The 23,977-nt window shown below is 45.5% G+C and overlaps 1 protein-coding gene across 1 annotated transcript in view; it reads right to left on the reverse strand.

The window, feature by feature from the left end:
* Positions 1-23,977, reverse strand: part of CCT3 (chaperonin containing TCP1 subunit 3) — a 194,239-nt gene that overhangs the window by 127,237 nt on the left and 43,025 nt on the right. Inside the window, exons 3-6 of the mRNA XM_078670260.1 lie at positions 17,346-17,396; positions 12,540-12,602; positions 8,099-8,195; positions 7,256-7,373 (exon numbers count right to left, since the gene is read on the reverse strand). Of these exons, the coding sequence (XP_078526386.1) occupies positions 7,256-7,373; positions 8,099-8,195; positions 12,540-12,602; positions 17,346-17,396 (329 nt within the window). The remainder of the gene's footprint in view (positions 1-7,255; positions 7,374-8,098; positions 8,196-12,539; positions 12,603-17,345; positions 17,397-23,977) is intronic.

Here is a 23,977-nt window from a genome sequence, read left to right on the forward strand (position 1 = left end):
ACCTCCTGCTGCAATAAGTGCAAATGCTCTGCTGACATAGGACGGTGTTTTGGTGGTATGTTGGGTGGAGTGGACGTTAACTCCAAACAATAGCCGTACTGGATAAGTTTCCTTACCCACCTGTCTGTGGTGATGGACTTCCAGACCGGCAGGAACTGTTGGAGTCTACCCCCGACAGGTGTTGGATGGTCGGGGGGCAGTGACAGGAAGTCACTGTTTGTTGGTGGCGGAGGAACGGGAGCTGTTGTTGCCTCTGCCTCTGCCCTTGGCGCTGTTTCCCCGGTAACCTCCTCTACCCTGCTTGGGGTACGAGGATTGCGCCCCACCTTTATTGAATGGCGTTTGCTGTGCCAAGTGTCCTCTGGTAACACCTCGATCGCCTGAGCGACGAAAAGTGTTCCCTCTGAATTGCTGAGACTGGAGAGCACCCATGGATTTGGCCGTCTCAGTATCTTTTTTGATTTTCTCGAGGGTGGTGTCAACCTCTGGGCCAAATAACCTGTCTGGATTAACGGGCTGGTTCAGGATAGTAGTCTGTATCTCTGGCTTGAACCCTGAGATGCGGAGCCATGCTTGACGCCTCAACATCACGCTAGTGTTGATCGCTCTCGCTGCCGTGTCCGCAACGTCGAGCGCACATTTTATCGCAGCGTTGGAGATGAGCTTGCCCTCTTGTATAAGCATCTCAGCTCCCTCTTTAAACTGGTCTGGAAGGTGTTGTAACAGCTGTTCTAGGGTGTCATAGTGTGCCCTATCGTATCTGGCCAACAGAGCCTGCGTGTTTGAGATGCGCCAGATGTTGGCTGCCTGAGCCGCTACCCTCTTCCCCGATGCCTCCAGCACTTTTGACTCTTTGTCCGGGGGAGGAGCTTCACCCGTTGTTTGGGAGTTCGCCCTCTTGCGGGCATTAGAGACCACCAAAGAGTCTAAAGGCAACTGGCCCCGTATGTAAGTTGGGTCGCCAGGTGCGGGTCTGTATTTCTTCTTTATTCTGGGGTTGACAACCCTTGCTCTCGTGGGTTCTTTGAAGATGTCTGCGGCATGCTTAAGGACCCCTTTCAGCATAGGAAGAGTTTTCACAGTTTTTTCTGCAGCAGAGAAAGTGTCAAATAGAAAATCAACGTCCACGGGGTCAGCATGCATTTCCACCTTATGGTTTGTAGCTGTCCGTTCAATGAAGGCATTAAGTGCCGCAGAGTCTTCAGTGGGAGATGTTTTCACACTATAAACCTGAGGGTCATGGACAGCCTGCTGGTCCCCTTGATCCCCAGTGTCCATCCACGAGTCCTGTTGCTCATCAGGGTCCGTGTTTGCTGGAAAATTATACTCCTCATCTTGCTCACCCTCATCTCCATTTGAGCAAGTGGGTGAAGGTGTTGCACTCCTTCGAGGTTGTGGAATAAAGTGTTCAACAAGTACTGGTGTTTCTGGTGCCGTTTTTTTCCGCTTCAGAGGAATTACAAACGACTCCAGAGGCTGTGATGTAATTTTCCTCTTGTAGAGCGTGAGTGTTCCTCTAGTAAAGGTTGTCGATGACCTAAACTCCCACTCGCGTGAGTTTGCTGCGACACTTCAGAGTCCTTGGGCACCAACCGTGGTGCAAAGGCCTTTGGCGCCACCTTAGGCGGTAGAGTGTACAGGATCGGCATGGAAGTCTTCTTTTGCGGGGCCATCGGCGCTGGTACCGAAGGCGCATTCGGCTCCGACGTCGACGCCTTGTCCCGTATCCGCTTGAGCGAGTCCGAGACCTGCTTCGTAAAGGAAGCGGATGGTTTTGTCGACCCGACCGATGACCGCGGTCCACCCTTAGGGGAAGACCCGAGCGTCGATGACTTCCGTTTGGCCGCCTGAGGCGCAGGCGTTTCTTCGACAACTGCGCTTCGCGCCCCTTCCGCGGCCGCAGGCGTGGACGCGATGGCTTCGGATCGGCAGCCTTTGCCTTCTGTAACGGCACTCCAGACTTCGGCTCGGTGCCCTTTGCCGACTTCGTCTCGACGGCCCTTTTGCCTTTTGGCTCGGTAGCCTTGCCCGCCGCAGGCTCGACAGTCTTCTTCGACTTCGACTCGACCACCTTGCTCGACACCTGCACGACGACCGTCTTCGAGCTTGGCTCCTTGACCACTTTCGGCACCTTTGCCTGGTCGACAGCCTTTGTAGCCCGAGGCCTCCGAAGACGACGGCATCGATGGGGGAGCAGACGTCTTCGGTTTCGATGGCGCATCGTCCATCTTTGTTTTCGTCGATACCGATGGTTTCGGTTTCGATTTTGTTAATGGCGGCTCCGCTGAGGTGTCCGTAGCCGGGCCGGAAGGCGGGGCCGTGGATCGAGGTGTAAGGTCTTGGGTAAGGCCGCGTGGCGATCCCGTGACCTGAGCCATTGTAAGAGTACGAACGGGGCATAGCTCTTCCTCCGAGCTATCTTCCATGGCCCCATATGCTTAGTCGTCGTCCCCTACCTCATCGACGTTTTCCTCTAGGTCTTGGTCTTAGACGTCTGCTCCGTAGTCGTGCTCGACCTCCGCCGATGTAGGTGAAATTTGCAGGTGAAGCTCTTGCTCGCCTGCCCCGGGGTCTACGAAGATGTCCACCGGTGCCGGGGCTGACCGCTGGGCCTCGAGGCGCGCCACACGCCGAAGCTTGATCGTCTTCTTTGATCTAAATCTCGAACAGGCCATACAGTTGGCCTCGTTGTGGTCCGGCGACAGGCACTTGTTGCACACGGGATGTACGTCGATGTGTGGGTACTTTGAACCACACACGGGACAGTTCTTGAACGGACTCCGTTCCATACTGTTGAAAGTCTTGCTGCGTCGACTGGGCCTCGAGCACCGAAGAGTCACCCGACTCCTCAGAAATCCGACTCGACGAGTTGGAGTATACAGGAGACCGAACGCGAACAATACCGACGGGGTAAACGAAGGCGTTTTGGCCTTGAAAAGTGTTTTTATATCGATTCCGAACGGGAGATGTCGAAATCACATCCGAACCCAATGGCGGAAAAAAACAATCTGGGGATGGAGTCGATGCCCATGCGCACTGTAGTCCAGGGGAGGAGCCACCTATCTCGTGATCCTTCGAAGACTCTTCCAGGACAACAACGTGCAATCATCCGGACCCAACACTAGGCGGCGATCTATGCTATAGATATGAATTTAGCAGCCCACATGCCTCGAACATATAGATATATATAGTCCCTTGAAGGCCAAGTCTAGGGTTCATGACGTCTGTTTTGGTCTTACTCCTTGGTCTACGATGCACCAGTGGAGTCCAGTGCTGGCCCAGTTGGTGTAGGTAAACTAGATTTGCAGTAATACTGGTTTCCTTGGGGTTTCTTCAGTGATGCAAGGGGCGAGTGTCTCTGACCTCTAGACACAAGTCAGGACTCAGTTTCCCAGCATGCATAAGAGTTTCCAACCCAGCGGCAGAACAGCTGACACACTCAGTCTCCTTTAGCCTTTTGTGGTCCTGTAGCTTAACAGCGGACTAACCCAACTTGTCCTTGGAGACACTTAGTGCTTAGTGAAGTGGAAGTTGTGTCGCCCCTTGGGGCTCTCTAAACGTCAACAAGCCCTGTCCTCTTTACAAATGCTAGGGTGCAGCAGTTGCAGTCTGTCTTGGTGAGGCCTCAGTTTATGCAGTCCAGCGACTAAGCAGGTGCAGTCCTTCTGGGTGAAATGAGTGCCACTTTTACGCCATCTACAAAGTTAGCCATGTGAGCGACTAACTAGCCAATGGGCAATCAGTTCCCATCAGCGATCTAAACAACCTGGCTACTAATTCCTGCTAATTGTGGTATCTATCAAGAATACACTGCTGTCCACTCTCAAGATGACCAAATTCTTTGCCTGGTGTGTGGAACCCTCTAATGTAATCCAGATGTGTGTAATTCAGTGGGCCACGCTCCTCCTTGAAAACTTGTTTTAACACCAGTTTTCTTTACCTCCCCGAAATGCCATCCTCTCTACTTGAACTAAAGTGGGGTTCCAGACTGTTACTCACATTTGCTGAACCGAAGAGGCTCCCTCTCTGATGCTCGCCATCTGTGATTCACACTGTGCTGGTCATCCTGCCAGTGGAAGGTCACACCTCCTTCCACGACAGGCCTTTTGTTTTCCTCCCCGAGGGTCGTTCACACCTCAACTCCATGGCAGGAGCAGCTGTACAATAGTACTTTTTCAACAGAAACAGCCACTGGGAAACGTTTGGCAACAACGTGGAAGATGTCTAAAGTTAACCATTGTTAAATAGTTACCTAAAACTCGACTTGGGCATCAAATCTCGTTTAATGTAACAGTTATTTTGCTACAGTGTAGTATCAATTTTAGTTGCCAGATTTGGAAGTTAGCACTGCTGAGTTGTCAGAGTACAACCCCACCTTCGTCAATGGGGCTACTGGCAATGCTATAAAAAAAGGAAAATGGATTTTTGTTTTACTGTCAGGACCGGTTTAAAACAGGAAACATATGGCCTTCTCTTTAATATAATGCACCCTGCCTTTTGGGAACTTTAGGCCTACCTTGAACACGGAGGGTGGGGGGGGGGGGGGGGGGGCGTATAAAACATTAAAAGGGAAGGTTTGAAGTTTGCCACAGGTTGAAATGGCAAAGACGAGTAAACAGTTTTAAAGCTGCTCTCATGTTTTACATAGATCCACTCATGGTGGCACTGTATTTCAGTCCACTAGTAACATTAAACTTGGAGGTCCTGGGAACACACCATACACTAGGGACTAATTAATATATGTGAACTGTGGGTAAACCAATGAAACATACTTTCAGGGTTAAAGCAGATGCACCGAGACATGGTCAGAAGAGCCCAGTGCACTAGAGTCATTACGCCAGTACTAAGCCAAGCAACACTATGGCGCAAAAGTGTTGTGGGGGGGGGGGGGGGGTTGTGAGCCAGCAAAAAGGGTATTGCCCCACAGCAAGTCATTACCCTCAGGATATTCTTCGTTTGGGATTTGTTCTCAAATTCCTCCATGTTCAATAAAGCAGGTCCAGACGATGTGTGGTTATTTCAGGCTCTATTTGTTTGCGGTTTGCAATGTTTCTAATGCATCCATTATTATTTCCAATTTGAGCATTTTGGTGCCAGTGGAGCCCATATCCTTTCGAAATTCATCTACTTTGGTTCCCAAGGTTTAGTTTAGGTCGAGGGCGGTCTTGTCTATTTCTGCAGTGTGGTCAACCTTCAGATCTGCCCAAAGGCTTGTGGATTACAGCTGACATTTGGTTAGCTACCACTAAATCGAGTCCTTCTGAGACATCTGCTTTTGAAGCATTTGTCATTAGTAGGTTATTTGAAGATTTCTGAGATATACTGTGCAGGACTAGTGACACCCAGCTGAATGCTTCAGATGGGTGGACAAAGTATGCTGTCTGGTACAGTTACCAAAAGCAAAGTAAGGCTTTCCTGTCCTGGTCATTTGGTTTCCATATGACCAGGTTTCAAGCGGTCAACGTTTCCAAGCACTGTCCTGTCAAGGGAAGAGTCAGTTTTTCTTAGCGGATGACCGTAGTTGCCTAACAATTCACTTTTCATTTTCTGATCATGGTCTGCCTCTCTGGCTGCAGTGGTAGGGCATTCAGGAGTGTCCAGAGAGCAATGCAGAAGGTCTCAGACTAGTCATCCACCTTGGCTCCTCAACTATCTATATTTTATATTTCCAATAAATGTAAACACTGGATATTGATTTTGCCTCCAATTCAGAAACCCAATTAAGTGAGCATTTATTTTCTGTTTTTTTGCCCCTTTTTTTAAAGTTTTATTTATAAAACTACATTGAAACACTGTAGCTGTCCGAGATTTGGTTTGGTGGCGATTTATTCTGAAATCCTTCATAAATAATAAGATGCCTTGACCACTTGAAAGAGAAAAAGAACTCACTATTACAATACCACACCAGTTAATAAGATAAAAATTTGTATTGACAGTAAATAGCGGCTTCGTCCCAGAGGCTGGATTTATTTTTCTTTTATTTGTGGCATATGTTTGAGTTACATACTTTTAAAAAAAATTTAAGTGCATGGCATCAGCTTTAGAAGGCGAGACCTATTGCAGTTACAATTGGTTGTTTCAGGATGGAGTCAGGCAAAAAACATACCAGAGAAGTCAAGGTTGTATCAAAGGTTTTTTTTGTGTGTGTTTTTTTAATACAACTGAACAAAAGGGAAAAAACACGATATATGGGATTGACCCGAGATTATTCCAATAAAGTAGTGACATAAATCAGGCACATCAAATAACACGACGGATGGCAACTTCAGCATAAAGGAGTAACATAAATGTGGCACGTCAGAGGTAATAAAAGACTTTAAGGAGCAGGTTTCCTCAGAGGACAGAGTTTAGACTGGTTGTTAAAACGTGACAATAGGCAAAAGACCTCGGTTATTTGGAACCGGATGGACCTTTACCAAAGGCAGTAACTTGGTAGTCTTCCAACTTGGGGTGCTGATCAAATGGTATACATCTATTGACTACAAATCCATCATCAGAAAAATCAACCTGTAGCTAAGGCTAAGTCCACCTCACACGATGGCCTACACAATAAACACAAGGAGTACCACCAGTGAACTACTGTTAACCCCTTCCAGGCTGATGACGAGCTCAGCTCGTCATGAGCGTAACCTGCCGTACGCTCATGACGAGCTGAGCTCGTCATGTAACGCGGTATTTTTAAAATTGCTGCGCACAGCGGGAAAAGCCGCCGCAGCGATGCGGTTAAATAAAGGAAGAACATAAGGAAGGACTTAACACTTTTACAAAGCCATGAAGCAGACTTCTGTTGCAATTTCAGAGCTAAAATCTTCATTACTATATAAATGGAAATCTCTCATAGGAATTTTAAAAGAAAGGACTATTGGCAACCGAGCATGTTATTTCTTTCAAATTCATACAACTACCCATCAAAATCAAGGTGTTCCAGCTGTGAAATGAGATTGTGAACCTTTACTTCTAGCTACACTTCCCCTTTTCCACTACTTTACCATAAGGCCAATGTACAGGATCTAAAAGAAAAGTGTTTCCCCAGTAACCAAAACGAAAATAGGTCACCTGCCTGTTTTTAAGTAAAACATTTGGATCACAAAACAAACAAGACTTTGCAACTCCTCACAGCATTGAAAAAATGAAATCTGAGCAAAGGCAATATGAGAAAACAAAACCTGAAAAAGGGTGCGGAGGTTGCTGAAATATATAACAGTGAGCAGTTTGGTAAACAAACACAGGGGAAAGTGTTAAGAGTGCCGCTTACCTGATTTCTTTAAGGACAGTGACCATGTCATCCAACGCTTTCCGATATGCACTGATAATGACAGTTGGGTGCATTTGTTGTTCTAAAAATTGCTCAGAAACAGCTAAAAGTTCTCCAGCTACAAAAGCAAAACAACCCTATTACTATACTGCAACATTGAAACCTTTCAACCCCATTAATTATAAGTACAAACAAGTTATTACAGTAGTATTTACTAACGTTATCAGGGATATATAATCTTGAACACCAAATTAAAGCTGCATTTACTTCATATATTCATTTTAACACTGATCGCAAAGTCACTCTGCAACAAAGTCAAAGAGGAATAGCTGAAAAAAAACATGCTTTTCATGAGGAGCTACAAAAAGTAGGATTTTTGATTTTCTAAGGGTAACTACTAATGACACAAACCTCAATATATTAAATGTTCTTTGAGCATTTACTTTAATGGCAGTGCGTAGCTGGCTAACACCCCAGAGGGCTAAGCAAGGCTTCACTGGGCTTCAATGCAAGCCAACCTGACACTACTCAAAGAAGTATTATCTATACCTCCAGCCTAAAAGGACTGATGTACACTCCATTCAAACCAGCAGTAAGGCACTATACTGTGATAACGTGTCTGGGCATAAGGAGGAGAGAATGAGCAAAACGGGATTAAGATAATGGACAGTAAGACAAGGCAGGTAAAACCCCCAGATACATGCTTTCCTAAAAAGCACAGTATCCAAAAACGCCTTGAGTGGAAGGGGCAACTGGGTCTTGTCAAAATAAAACCCTCATTGATTTAGATAAAAACGAGATTATATACCAACACTATGGATTGTAGCAAACTCAAATTCCTACCAAGAATAATGACTGATGTGGTTCCATCTCCAACCTCTTCATCTTGTGTACGACTGATTTCAATCATGGACTTTGCAGCCGGGTGTTGGACTTGAATCTGCAAAAATGAGAATGTTAAGTGGTGCAATTCCTGTTTGCCTATTATCAAGTATGTTACTCAAAGAAATATACAATTGAAATTGAGGGGCTGAACAAGAAATTGCTCTGTGTCTCCACCAGGAATTGGGTATCACTTCTAGAAATCTGGATTATCCAGTCCCATATTACTGCCAGGAGTGGGACAAGGACTTCAAAGACTAGGCTGTACACAGCCTGTATTCTAACGGTTTCACGCGGGCAAAGAGAAAGCAAGCTAGCAGCTACATGTTTCTGTAATTTTAACCGGATTAAGTGCTTTTTCCAAGTACACATTTTAAAATTGAGAAGGGTGGAAAAATAAAGGCATCTGTCAAACCACCAGTCTTTAGGTACCCAAAAATAAAGGCCCTGATAAGATCTGCTGACACCATGGCAGACACTTAAGCAAAGAGAAGCATCCCAAGCCTTTATCAGAGGGAGTAGTGTGCAAATATGTGAAAATGGCTAAATCTACTCTCCACCTTGTCCAAATTACCAAATGGAGTGAAGAACGTACATCTCACCCTCATGGAAACCATTAAACCAGGGTTCTTCCAACGCCACTCAACTACGGAAGAAGGCATGTGTAGATCTTCCAGTTTTGGCACCATGTGGGAAATTTCATAGCAGAATCACTACTCCATTGGTCATCTCCAAACAAGGGCAGCAGAGGGTGAATAAGGATCAAAGCCACTTAGTGACATTTATTTGTACAATAGGACATCAAACAATTATGTGCCAAAACTTTAGACCTAAAAAATATCGAAGCTTTTAAAAATCAGAACGAGCTTGCCTCGATCATAAGAACATAAATATGAATAATCAAACAGCAAGGCCAGTACACTCAACTGTGGTTTCAGATGTAGGGTAAAATGGGTAAGCTGCCACTATAGTAGCCAGCACCTCAGATAAATCACACTGATTTATCAGTTACACCCACTGTAACTACCACTGTGCATGATTCAGGTCTAATAATCTGGGACACTTATTCAAATGAACGGCAAGTTCTCTAAAGGAAAATGCTACCTTTTCGACCTTTAACAGGGCTTCCCTCTAAGGAGTCCCTTAATTCATAGGCTTGGATAGTAAACGATGATCCTAGGATTGGCAATTCTAGTGTTAGCCTAATGATGCTCCCATGAAAATAACTGCTGGATGAAAACCACAAGAGGGGTGTACTTCTCTAATGAGAGACAATATAAAAGCAGCAAGGATAACAGACCTGAATGATTCCTCCCTTCCTTAATATTAACACAATGGCTCCTCAGAGTGGGTGGGTATATGTTTGACCTTGGTGGCAGCTGCATTAAGCAGGAACAGTTCTGTCAGTCTAAATACAAATCCTCTCCCTATTCACCTTCCATACCAATAAATAATCTGGCAAACCTTCATAGGCTCCGCTTCTTGCGCCTCAGAGTTAAATGCTTTAGAGCAAGAGGAAGAAAAGTGTTACAAAGCTTTGGGAACTAATTGAAACTATGTTCCCAGGAAATCAAAAGAAATGGCCAGCAATTTTCTTTCATGGTTTCAAGGTCTTGGGAAAAAGATATGCACAGGCTGGAGAAAGGCATATGCAAGAAACTGAACTGGAGCGTGCCTGGCGTAAAGCCTACAATACTGAGGCCAAGTGCGCTTACAGAAAAGCTTAAAAAAATTTCCATGGGCTAAAATGTAACATCATTAGATACGGTGGTACAACTAATAGGAAATAGGCGCCTAAGGTATATACACTCTGTATTCTGTAAAGGTCCTAAATAATGACTGTGCTTGTAGGGGTAGAGAGAACCATCTTCCGCTCTTGATTCTGTAGCTGAAGCAACAAGACAACAAAATGTATACCCCAGCAGACGTAAAATTTCAACTGGTAATTTCTAATGTAAGTCGCACATGAATAAAAAAAAAACAGTCCGTTTGTGGATTTCCTCTATTTCTCTTTCTTTTCTCTTTTATTTGGTCTTCAAGCCTTCAGTAATTGAAACAGTTCCCAAGCCAACACGTGTTTCGTCGTCTCAGCAAAGTTGTACATATGACTTGTTCACGGCTGAACAGATTCACTGTAATATGGTTCAGAGTGTAGTGAGAATTCCAAGCCACACTGATCCTGTGGCGTGAGGGGGAATCCCGATAAGGTTACGTTTTTTTGTTAACTGTTGGCGGCTTGGCTCAATGAGCAACTTAACCCTATTTGGAACTCCTCCCTGATGACTGGCATTTACCCAACCACCTGGAAAGCGGCCTTTGTCCTGAAGATTCTGAAAAAAGCAGACGCCAATCAAGCAGGGCTCAAGAATTTTAGGCCTATCTCCCTCATGCCTGTCCCGGCCAAAATAGTTGAGAAGGAAGTCCAGAAGCAATTATCTTCCTTGAATCTAATGACTGCCTTCACGACTCCCAATCTGGCTTTAGAACTGGTTACAGTACAGAGACAGCCATTTTGGAAGTAGCGGAAACTGTACGTGAAGCCTTTGCCCATGGCAGCTCAGCAATGCTTGCGCTGCTTGATTTAACCGCAGCATTCAACACGGTGTCTCATCGAATCCTGCTGGGGAGACTTGAGCACCTGGGAGTGACTGGTACCACGTTGGCCTGGTTTCGCTCGTTTTTAGAGAGCCTGACTCCGCAAGTATTTCTTTGTCCCCATGTTTCCACACCTACACCCCTTATGTGTGGGGTTCCCCAAGGTTTGGCTCTGAGCCCCACTTTAATGTTCATCTTACACCCCCCGCCCCCCTCCTTGCTTATCTAGTAGAGCAATGGTGAGTGAAAGCTGTCTCATATGTTGATGACACTCTGCTGGTGTTCTCTTTTAGAGAACACTCCGAGGCAGATTTTGAAAACTTTAAGAATTGTCTGATTAACATCTCGACCTGGATGACCGATTGCTGCTTGAAATTAAACACCGACAAAACGGAGGTATTGTTTTTCAATCAACCCTCTCCTCTGCTCTCCGATCTCTGGTGGCCGTTGGAGCAAAACCCCTCACTGATCCCAGTTGATTCTGCTAGGAATCTCGGGTTTAAATTTGACACGCACCTTTCTTGTAAAGCCCAGATCTCCCAAGTCTCCTCGTCCTGTTTCTGAAAATTTAAAGCCTTGTAGAGATTTTTGTATCTACTACCTATGGACTGGACAGTAGGAAGACTGTGGTACATGCTATGGTTACATCAAAATTAGACTATGCCAATAGCTTATATTTGGGTCCTTCCAGCTTATTTGACTTGAAGACTGCAAATTATTCAGAATGCTGAGGCCAGACTAATTAGAAATGTGCCTCTCCGTCACCACATTTCTCCCCACCTGCGGAGCCTCTATTGGCTGCCTGTCCAAAGGAGGATAGAGTTTAAGGTGCTAACCATCACCTATAGAGCTACCAGGGATAAGGGCCCTGTTTACCTGAGACATAGACTCCGGAAATATCACCAGAATTAGGGTCTTGAGATCCAATCTCCACCAACTAGGATTGGGGGTCAAGCTTTCTCAGTGAGAACTGTGTCTCTGTGGAACTCCATGCCTGACCACCTTTGGAAGTCGGAGACTGAACAAGCTTTTAAGAAAGCATTGAAAACCTGGCTTTTCGGCTGCCCGTAGTCCACTCCTTTCTTTCTCCCTCTGCAGAATCCGCTGTTAGCGCCAGGACACCTCCGTTTGAGGTAGCCGTGCGCTGTATAAATGACCAATTAATTAATTAATTGGACAATAAAAGTAGTTGTAGCCACAAGAACACAAGGTACACGGTACACACCCAGAATGAATGAAACGACAAGGATCAGACATCGACATTATAAGGGGGAACAAAGGGTGAACAGGTCACTGCAAGTTTAAAAATTGAAGACTTATGCCCTGGTTATCTGCATATTGCACCAAACCCCCCCCCCAATAATTCCCTTCCGTCCCATCCGCGTTCAGTATTTTGAATACAAAGGAAAAAAACGTTTTAAAAAATAACCTGAAAATGGCAACTACAGTGAGATCCATCTATGCTTTACCAGGCCACTTGACGAGTCCCTGTAACGCGGCCTATATCTGATACACAGAACATTCAGTCATGTAAATCATTAGTCAGCCTATGCATTAAACAGCACGCAATGCATAGAAACATACAAAAGGTTCAACCTAAAAAATGTCTGCTCACACAGTAAACTTATTTTTCCCCTTTGTGCCTGGTTGCACACAAATTGGACAAACAGTATAGTTATATTTCTGCATACACTAATTGTATTTGTTTACATCAAGTTAATTAGAATTTTTCGTTTAAAGGCATTATACACAAAATGTTGTATAAACCCGAACTATGTGCTTTAAAATGTATAAAGCAAACATTTACCTCTCTCAGAATAGCATTGCCATCATTGGTCATAACAATGCCACCCATTGGATCCAGAAGCATCTGAAAGGAGAAACAAAAAAGCTCATTAACACTTTATAATTAAACAATTTTGCACAAATCTGAATCTTCCTTTGTGTATCTATATGGGTTTCTAAATAGTGCTTCAATGGAACAAGTGACTTCCCCAAACATGGAGGTTGACAAAGTATTTCCTATTTAACATATTCAGATACTGCACGAACAGTGGTCTAAACATCCGCTAACTGACAAGTTAACATTATTTAAAGTGCAGCATATAAAGAAAAAAAACAACATTAAGACCATCACAATAATATACACACTTTAACCCCTCCGAAGCTGGCCCGTTTCCGCCGCTGTGTGGTAAACGAACAAACAGGGCGGGGCCATGACGAACCCCAGCCGTCATCCGCACACGAGCACCGCGGAGCGTGATGGCTGGGGTTCGTCACCAGCATGCAAGGGGTTAAAAAGCTGAATGTACTGTCTGGGTGTAAACAAAGGAATAAAGATCACTGTTTCATAGATAAGCACGCCGAATGGTTGGACATGTCCGAGAGACGATTGACTGAGGTGGAGGAAGCCCACACCACTCTCGATACCGAACATAAGCAGCTGGGTACGGTTCTGCAGATCTTACAGGATAAGACGGAAGTCCTCGAGGCCCGCTTCAGACGCTGTAACCTTCGCGTTACGGGCCTTCCAGAGAATACCCCCACTGGGAATATGGAGCTCTTTATGGAAAAACTGAAGACGCTTCTGGGCGACACTTCATTCTCCGATATGTTTGTGGTGGAAAGAGCCCATCGTTCTCTTGGTCCGAAGGCGAAACCGGGGGCACCCCCCAGACCAATTATCGCTAAGTTGCTCAACTACAGAGACCGTGATGTCGCAAGATCTTCCGCTGCATCCCGACCGAGACCAGGAAGACTGTCACCCAGGCACTCGTCACCAGCCGACTGGACTACGGAAACGCCCTCTACGCCGGAACCACAGCCAAGCTACAGAAAAGACTCCAGCGCATCCAGAACGCCTCCGCCCGACTCATCCTGGATGTCCCCCGCCGCCGCCACATCTCCAGCCACCTGAGGAACCTGCACTGGCTCCCCGTCGACAAGAGGATCACGTTCCGAGACCAGGAAGACTGTCACCCAGGCACTCGTCACCAGCCGACTGGACTACGGAAACGCCCTCTACGCCGGAACCACAGCCAAGCTACAGAAAAGACTCCAGCACATCCAGAACGCCTCCGCCCGACTCATCCTGGATGTCCCCCGACGCCGCCACATCTCCAGCCACCTGAGGAACCTGCACTGGCTCCCCGTCGACAAGAGGATCACGTTCCGGCTCCTCACCCACGCACACAAGTCTCTCCACGACCTGGGCCCCAAGTACCTCAACGACCGCCTGACCTTCTACACGCCCACCCGCCAGCTACGGTCCACCAGCCTCACCCTCGCAGCCGTACCACGCATCCGAAGAGCCACCGCCGGAGGAAGATCCTTCCCTTACCTGGCTGCCAAGACTTGGAACTCCCTCCCCATCCACCTTCGGCTGACCCAGGACCATCTCGCCTTCAGGAAACAACTCAAGACCTGGCTGTTCGAGCAGTAGCATACCCCTCCCCCAAGCGCCTTGAGACCCTCCCGGGTGAGTAGTGCGCTATACAAATGGCATGATTGATTGATTATGTAACATACGCGCCTGGAGGTTCCATCGGTCGCGGTCTTTATGGATATGGAAAAGGCCTTTAACATCAGTCGAGTGGCTGTTCATGTGACACGTCTTGAGTCGCATGGGCATCGGGGCAGTATTTCTACAACTTCTGGAGACTTTATACCACGAGCCAACAACCCGTATCCGGATTGGCCCTCTGGTCACTGACCCCCACACGTATATACAGAGGCACGAGACAAGGGTGCCCCCTATCCCCTATCCTCTATGCCCTACCTGCTGAGCCTCTGGCCTGTGCCCTGCAGGAATACCATGGACACAGGGGGCATCCGTTTTCCGAATTATCGGCTTGTTGTGTCTACATACGTGGACGACGCACTGCTATATGTCAGGGATCCGGAGACTAATCTTTCTCCTGTACTCCATGAGGTGGAACTTTTTGGCTCGCTCTCGGGCATCAGGGTCAACTGGGGTAAGTCTATAATGTTCCCTCTCAGGCCTGCCACGGCTCGCTTCAATCCGGAATACCCGTTAATATGGACAACAGATTCGGTACGCTATTTGGGCATCCTGCTCCACACCGACTCGGAAATCATATTGAGGGAAAATTATGGGGTTCCGATCTCTAAACTCGAAGAGGATATTGACAGTTGGATTCGCCTCCCACTATCCCAAATGGGCAGGATATCCCTGATGAAAACGGTCATGCTGCCACCTTTTCTTTTTCTCTTCATAAACATCCATATGGTCCTTTCGAAACAATTTTTTCATCGCTTACAGTCATTGATGGTTCGCCTGGCTTGGGCGGGCAAGCAGCCCAGAGTGGCCTGGAGGCTACTAACCTTACCATATGCGATTGGGGGTCTGGGCGCTCCAGACCTTGAGCTATATTATAGGGTAGCTCAGGGCTCCATGCATACCATTGGATACATGGCCCTACTGACAACCCGCATTTGCGGATAGAATCCATAGTTGCTGACCCCAAGCCGCTCCCGTCTCTTTTATTCTCGCCCCCAGATAGACACACGGGTATATTGGACTCCCTAGCCTCGGTCACCCACACTTGGCACAGTATACTTAATACACTAGCAGCTAACCCACTATATACCCCATCGGCCCGCCTGGACTGGTGCTACTGGCTGGCACCGTGCAGGGACAGAGGTGTCATTGCGGTGCTCGGGTCACTTAATGTACATACCATAGGGGATCTCTTTGGGGACGGTGTCGCCCGTTCCGTAGAGGACATTGTGAAAGAGGTGGAGTCGCCCTCAGCTCTGGCACTATTTCAGCTACATAGAACAAGGCATGCTCTTAAGGCGCTCCTTGGAGAGGACATGGCTGAGCCCCCGGATGTGAGGCCCTTGTCTAATTGTTGGGTCGCCCTCTCCGGCCAGGCTGGTCTCTAGACTTTATCAGACGGTGTTGGCCGCCAGGGATGGCGCTTACCCAAACCACGTCTTGCATGGCAGAGGGACCTGCAAACGGATCTCTCGGATGACATATGGCGATATTGCTGTCTGAGCTCTAAAAGGATCTCTTAACGGACGTCATAGGTTGGTCCACTTTAAATATATTAATAGGGTGTATTACACCCCTGAACGGCTCCAAAGTTATGGTCTCAGTGGGGGATCACAGTGTGATCGCTGCGGCGAGCTTGTGGCTGATTTTTTTCCACATCACGTGGACCTGCCCTGGGATTGCTCGGTTTTGGGGGGCGGTCTTTTGCAAGGTTAGCCGCGTTTCAGGTCTAGATTTGACCCCGGACCCGCTGTTGGCGATACTGGGCTACTCGAAACCACTCCAAAAGTCGTGCAGACGCCTGGTTGACATGGCCTTCCTTCTCGCTAAACGCTGCATCGCCATCTGTTGGATACGTGACCCTACTCCCACTTTGGCATAATGGTCAAGAGACATGTTGTTCTGCTGCACACAAACTGAAAACTACAGTGAGCTGCTTCCCCCACGCAACAGACCCAAAAACCTTTGGTCCTTATACGTTACCAATAGGCATGCTTCTGGAGGCCCGGACAGCTCAGATACAGACTCCCGGACGGTAACGGCCCCTACTGATGCGGACCCTGATACATAACGGACCTCCTATATGACCTTGGGTGGTGGCCCCTCTCTGGTCCCCTCACTGTTGTGGGAGTGAACTGGGTAGGCCCCCGGGTCTTACTGTGTTTCCTGGGAGAGATGCTCGTTTACAGGTGTTTCCTGGGAGAGATGCTCGTTTACAGGTGTTATCAGCTCCTCCACTTTATGATTCAGGCATGATGTTATTGTGATATTTCAATGTCTAATAATGGTATTTGGAGTATATGTGCGTGTTCATATCCCTTTCTTTGCATTGCTGTTTTTGTAATTTTATTGGAAACTGCCAATAAACATAATAAAAAATAAAAAGATCACCGTTTCTCATGCTCCAAAATATTTTCTCTCCACAGATCTCCGAAAGAGATCCAGAATTAATTTGCCACCTACCCAAACAAAAGTGATCAATGCACATAGAAGGGCTTTCGTCATCACTTTGCATTGGTGTAGACTGTAAGACATTTATGTTTTGCTGTGGGGCACAGTGAGTTTATATGGGGCGTGGCCCATGGTAGATACTTCATTTGTGGTTCAGGTAAGTGAGTGGTCCCGGAGACCTGGTTATTGTTACTTTCTTACGTACTTTAATTTGGTCTCCTCAAATGCGTATTCCGCCATGTTTCTCTTATTCAAATGCAAATAAAACCTCGCTTTGTTCACCACCGATTTTAATCTCGTCATTTTATGCACAACAATAAGTTAGGGGTAGCACCATAGAGGCCCGATCAATTTAATATGCATTATTATGTGCAATTTAATACATATGACAAAATGGTCTGTTTTGATGGAAGACATTAACTATTAGAAATGAAAATATGTCTATTGAAAGTGAGGAGACCACCAGGGAATCAGCTGAAGAGGGCCTTTTGCAGTAACTCAGGCAGTACTGGACCAGTCTAGGTAGATTTGTAGATGCATCAGTTAATTGTTATCCATGTTAAAGACTCCTCCACCCTCTCCCTACGAGTGCCAATCCATGACATGGATGCTAACAGAAGTTGTTTGCGTCAAATACATCACCTTCATCATAGCCCTTGGTCCTAGACATGTTCGTATGACGTCCGCAATAGTCTGAAAATTAAAAACGAAAAAATAGAACAGTCAGGTATGGTCACAAAGTAGTACATAAACTACCAATAAACTGAACCATTTGTTAAATTAAAATGAAAAAGATCCCACTGAATTCCAATACACGTGGTGTTGCAGATATTGCGCTGTGAAAAAATGAAAACGGAAGGCCTAAGCTTGCAACTGTACCCAAACTATGTATAAAAATTGGATTAATACGACCTAAGATTCTTCACTAGAGCCACATAAACAACTGAAGATATGGTATAATCCTAAAAGGTGAAAGGAACAGTTTACCTGTAATCCTAAATCTCTTCCAGGGGATACTCACTAATGTCATAAGCCTTGACTTGTCCTTCCAGTGTGCCAGAACCTGAAGCAGTTTGCAAAATATATATCTATATATGTGCAAGTTCATTTTTAAAGAATAGAAAGGTGCATTTATGTACAGAAAATAGGCCTGGCAGTCCAAACATGGCTAGAATTGGCCCAATTTATTTCAAGTTATTCTTTAAAACATCTCCAATTGTATAGTATCAGTGTAAATTGTCAGTGTAGTCTAAAGTAACAAGAATTATCACTCAAACCCTGAATAGCTAGAACATTAAAACTGGCATTGTGTCTTTAAGTGTTTCAACCCCTACTCTAGTATCTCATCATATACCAGAGGCGACAGTACAATTTCACTAAGCTCAAGATCATGGGCACAGAATTCTGCGTTAAACTCTTGTCCGGGAATGTGGGAGAGTGGTCGTTGATTTTGTTAACCCCTTCCCTGCGCGGGTAATTCCCCCACGGTGCGCGCGGGGGGGGGGGGGGGGGGTGGATGAGTGCAGCGCTGCTGTGTTCGTGACGAGACCAGGTAGTCGTAGTCATGAGTCACGGTGGAGCTGTGCTCATGAGTGCCTGGTCTTGTCACGAGTGGGGATTTAACTGCGCGTGGGCGGAGCGTTGCGGTTATGACGAGACCAGGTCGTCATGAGCAGAGCTCCACCGTGACTCATGACGAGCTGGTCTCGTCACGGGTACCGAAGGGGTTAAGGATTCCACTAAAATAAAAAACTATTATAGGTAAGACATGTTAACCTTCTCCGTCAGGGGATCCTCAGCAAATCTCATAAGCACTAAATAGAATACCAAGCTAATCCCACTACAAACAAGAAATACGAACGTGAGAAAAAAAAAAAAAAGCCAGAACAGTTTCCATCTCTATCCGAAAAGATTGCCTAATGAAGTCCCACCCACTTGGGCATCTGCTCTCGAATCTGAATACAAACAATAGGGTCTGGTAAATGTATGTATTGATCGCCACATAGCCGCTTTATATATTTCAGAGAAGGGTACACTTTTTAGCTGAACCATGGATCCTGCTTTGCCCCTTGTTCAGTGAGCTTTAAGCTTGGGAAGGAGAGATTTCATTGCTAATTGGTAACAGAAAATGAAAGACAATCCACTATGAAATGCATTACATTGAAGTACAGAGACCAGTCCCAAGAGGACCGTAGTTCACAAATAGACTGTCAGTTTGTTTGATCGCTTTGCTTTATCAAGAAAAAATGTTAATACTCCATAATCAAATGAAAGAAGGATAATTTCCGCCAGGTTAGATAAACTTAGGAGAAAGGTTGGTAAACAAAATAGACAATAAAGTCTGACATTGCCTTTGAAAGAAAGCAAGGGTGAGTTCTCATTACAACATTGTTCTTACGAAAAACTGTTTAAGGCTCTTTTGGGCATAAAGCTTTAATTTCATCGACAGCTACAAGGAAGGCTGTCTTTCACAATAAATCTTGAAGAGTCACTTTATGTATCTGTTCAAAGGGAGGACCAATGAGTTTTGAAAGTACAATGTTAATTTCCAATAAGCAGAGGGGGGCAGGGTGGATGAGGCTGAATTTGAGGGGAAAAAGATTAAGTGAATAAACTTGAATTCCTTCTAAGAAATCCTACCCAACACTTATTTTAAAGAAAGCCATTAGTGAAGAGATTTCTATATGATCAGGGATCTGGAATTCCTATAGCCCGACACCCAGGACATATTGTTTGGGGTCAAGGGCAACAAGTGTTAATGTGTATTTTGTCCTTGGGACAAGTAGCCCCAACCCCCTGCAGCACAAACCCGTTGGCTGCCAGTTTGCAGTGCCACATTAAGGGTCAGGGAAGGGCACTGCCTGCAGTTAATATTTGTGTACATATGTTAATGCTGTTCAAACTTGTATTTATAGTTCATTAATTTAAAGCCCTTATTATTAGGGCAAGTGCTCTATGTAAATGTAAATTCTGACTGCACTCTTGATAGGAGTTCCAGTATAAAAATGTGTACACACGGTTTCAATGTTTAGCAGTATGAAGCTTTGCATAATGCTCCCAGAATGCTTTCTGATTAGATGCAAATATTTGCAAAGATTGAAATCAAGAATAATGATTCTTTGCTTTCAATATAAAATGTTCCTAAAAAATGAAAGTAGGGGAAAAAAACATTTAGCTAAACTACTGTAAAATGTCAGGTACCATTTCATTGCAGCGTCATTTAGTAAAACGTGTTGATGCATGCTAGTATTTCCCAAAAATAATCATATTGGAAAATCAGTGTAACCAGTTTCAATATGATCATGGGAAACATAAAAATAAACAAACTTTGGCAAAGCCAGTAGGTCTGAAATTGTTGGTCAGCTTTAGTTTTGGCAATGTGGGACTTGTTTTCGCATGGTTTTTGTAAAACCTTATTGATGCGAGAGCTGCCGTGCCCTCACCATTATAACAAATATTGGCAAAAGCAAAAATAGTTTTTGGTCTCAATAAAGCACACTGCCACATTAGTTATTGGCACTGAACAAAACTACTTTCTGTGCCGATATGCTCCTTGTGAAAGAGCAGAATGCGGTCACTCACAGTGAAGCCAGATGTTACCGAGAGAGAGAATTTTAATACACACAAAAGGTCATGGTTAACGAACGACCAAATTAGGGGCCCAAGAATTAAAGAAAGTCTTAAAAGTGCACCCTTGGTATATGTCCTTGCATTAAGCACAGCTATATGGCTTTCGTGAATTCACAAGAATTGGCAGAAGTAGGCAGGGGTGTGGAAAACGTTTGTGAACTGCATTTTAGCATGAGCAAATATGCATGTGTAGATTTGCTCATGCGAAAACCGAAGTGTTTGCAAGTTCATTTTCCCTCCAACCACTTTTTCCCCAACTCTGGAAGAAGGTTTACGTTTGCCATAATCAAGAGTAAATTTCCAACATTTCTCAGTATGGGAAAAGATTAGAGAAGAGTTGTTGAAAACCCTTAAAACATGCAAGTTAGTAGGTTTACTCCGACTCAAAAGGGCATTCCAACACTGGAACTATTGCTTACCACTACCTTCAGTCTCAGTATGTAGATCTGCCGAAACGTGACAACATAAAGGGATTGCTAGTATTCAAACACTGCTATGGTATGAGCCCTGTCATAATCAGAGAGGCTATATAAGAGCCCTTATATAATGAGATTGCTGCCCTAATTTGTCAACGCACTACATGGTACCAAAGGGACAAGTGGATTTTGTTACAGGACAAGTATATTTATGAAGCAACTTGCCCCATGGACAAGTAGATATTTTAATAAATTCCACAGCCCTGATTGCAGTTCTTCCACCGAAACGCGTCGGCCATTCCTTTACTTAGATCCAACCTTTTGGTTGTATAGTGGACAACTGGTGTAAAACAACAGGATATTTTTTGGTTGTAGTGGAGTTATGTATGATTAGGATGTGTGAGTGAGTGGTTGTGGTCCTCGACCTGGGTCATAATAACTGTCTTGCTTTTTAAAGATGTGTATTTTTTTTCAGACAATGGAACTATTAAATGAATTTTTGTATATGTATTTAAAGAAAATCATATGACACAGTGAATAACTATCTGTTTTAAAAAAAAGAAAAAAATGATTTAAGGAATGCTGAAAAGACTTTAAAAATAAAAACGAAGAAAATAAACAAAAAAAGATGAATATGTGGTTTATGTATGCCTTGGTCATTAGAGGTTATTCCCAGTAGCAAAGTGATTATAGGTCAAGAGGGAGTTCTTTTTTGCTTCTAGTGGTCTTTCCCCTCCACTCTCTGACCTTTAAGTATATTTGGGAGGGGGTCCCCATTCTTATTCATATGACACCTTACACGACTTGTTTTGATAAAGCCAAACCAAAGATAGCAACTAACCGCGAGGATTATAATGCACTTAAGAGTATATGGTATGGCAATATCCTGGAACAGCTATAAGGACATGGTTCTGAAAGCTGCAGACAGGCTCAGCTCATGCTAGAGCACAATTTCACATAAAACCAAGCACTCTGCCTCCAGGATTGTTAAGGCCTGCCATAGGAGTGACTTATAGCTGTATATTTGTCCAGATATAGATTTAGACATAGGTATACTATATCTAAGCAAGGGTGATTACACAACCTTGCCCCAGCTGAGTGAACAGCCAGTTGTGTCAGTTTGGATGGCCAGCCAGGGGTGGCAAAAGATATGCTGCAGCCCCTGGTAGGCCTTGGATGCACCTATGCCCTGGGTACCTATAGTACACTGTACAGGGGCTCATAAGGTGACCCAATCCAAATTGGTGATGTACCTAAAGTACATGGTTGTGAATTTAGAGAGAGAACAGCAGGGATGTGGGTCTGATTAGCAGGCCCACAGCCAAATTAAGTCGAAAACCAGTGAAGCAAAAAAGCACAAAATTGGGGTGACCATAGGATAGCAGACCCTACTCTCCTACATAACCCCCCCCCCCAAACGCAGGGACATCAAACTTAACCTTGACCAGATAAGTCTTCATGTTCTAAGTGGAAATACCTGGAGAGACCATCTGCATTGCCATGGTCAGTCCCTGGTCTGTGCTCCACTGTAAAGTCCATCCCCTGTAGGGAAATGGACCACCTGAGCAGTTTGGGATTTTCACCCTTCATCTGATTTAGCCACAAGAGGGGCTTATGGTCGGTCTGAATCTTGAAGTGAGTGCCAAACAAGTATGGTCTCAACTTCTTCAGGGCCCAAACCACAGCAAAGGCCTCCCTCTTAATAGCTGACCAACATTTCTCTCTAGGGGTCAGCCTTCTGCTAATGAAAGCAATGGGCTGGTCTTGACCATCTACATTAAGTTGTGAAAGCACAGCTCCCACACCCAACTCAGAAGCATCTGTTTGGACAATGAACTCTTTGGAGTAGTCAGGACTCTTCAGGATAGGTGCAGAGCACATGGCCTTCTTCAGGTCATCAAATGCCTTTCGACAGCTAACTGTCCACTGAACCTTTTTTTTGCATCTTCTTGGATGTCAGATCATTGAGTGGTGTCACAATGGACCCATAATTCTTGCCAAATGTTCTGTAGTACCCAGACAGGCCCAAGAAAGCTCCTGTATGGTCTGGATCTTACTCTCCAGTGATTGAACCTGTCCCCCACCTACAAGGTGGCCCAGGTACACAACCTTACTCTGCCCTATCTGGCACTTTGTGGCCTTGATAGTTAGGCCTGCCTTTTACAGGGCCTCTAAAACCTTATTCAGGTGGATCAGGTGATCCTCCCAGGTGGAGCTGAAGACAGCAATATCATCAAGATAAGCTGCAAAAAAGTCATCCAACCCAGAAAGGACTTGGTTCACCAACCTTTGGAAAGTGGCAGGTGCATTCTTCAAACCAAAGGGCATTACCACAATTTGATAATGACCTCCTGGGGTTGAGAAAGCAGTTTGGCCTTGCACTCCTCAGCTAACCTGATTTGCCAATAGCCAGCTGTCCGATCAAATGTGCTCAGAAATTTGGCAGAAGCCAAACTATCAATGAGCTCATCTGCTCTTGGAATTGGGTGAGCATCTGTCCTAGTGACAGGATTGAGACCTCTATAGTCCACACAGAACCTCATCTCTCTCTTACCATCTTGGGTGTGAGGTTTTGGTACAAGGACTACTGGGCTGGCCCAGGGGTTCTCTGATGGCTCAATTACTCTCAACTCAAGCATTTTCTGCACCTCAGTCTCTATACAGTCCCTGACATGGTCAGGTTGCCTGTAAATTTTACTCTTCACAGGCAGACTGTCACCAGTGTTAACCTCATGGGTGCACCAGTTAGTCTGACTAGATGTTAGGGAAAACATATGCCTAAAGGCCTGCAGAACTTGTCTGCAGTTCTGTTGCTGCTGGTCAGTGAGGCTGCCTGCCAAGGCCACCCCATCCACTGAACCATCATCAGGGTTCTGAGTCAACAGGTCTGGGAGAGGGTCACTCTCTTCCTCCTGATCCCAATCTGTAGCCCTGAGAAAGCCAATGTCTGCCCTGTCCACATATGCCTTCAATCTGTTGACATGGAGCACCCTGTGGGGGCTCCTAGGGGTGACCAGGTCCACCAAGTAGGTGACCTCTCCCTTTTTCTCAATTATGGTGTGGGGTCCAGACCATTTGTCTTGGAGGGCTGCTGGGGCCACTGGCTCCAACACCCACACTTTCTGTCCTGGCTGGTACTCCGTCAGCACAGCCTTTTGGTCATGCCAAGCTTTCTGAAGTTCTTGGCTGGCCTCAAGGTTTTTGGAAGCCTTCTCCATGTATTCAACC

This window comes from Lissotriton helveticus, chromosome 12 (assembly GCF_964261635.1).
Source record: "Lissotriton helveticus chromosome 12, aLisHel1.1, whole genome shotgun sequence".
Taxonomy (NCBI): domain Eukaryota; kingdom Metazoa; phylum Chordata; class Amphibia; order Caudata; family Salamandridae; genus Lissotriton; species Lissotriton helveticus.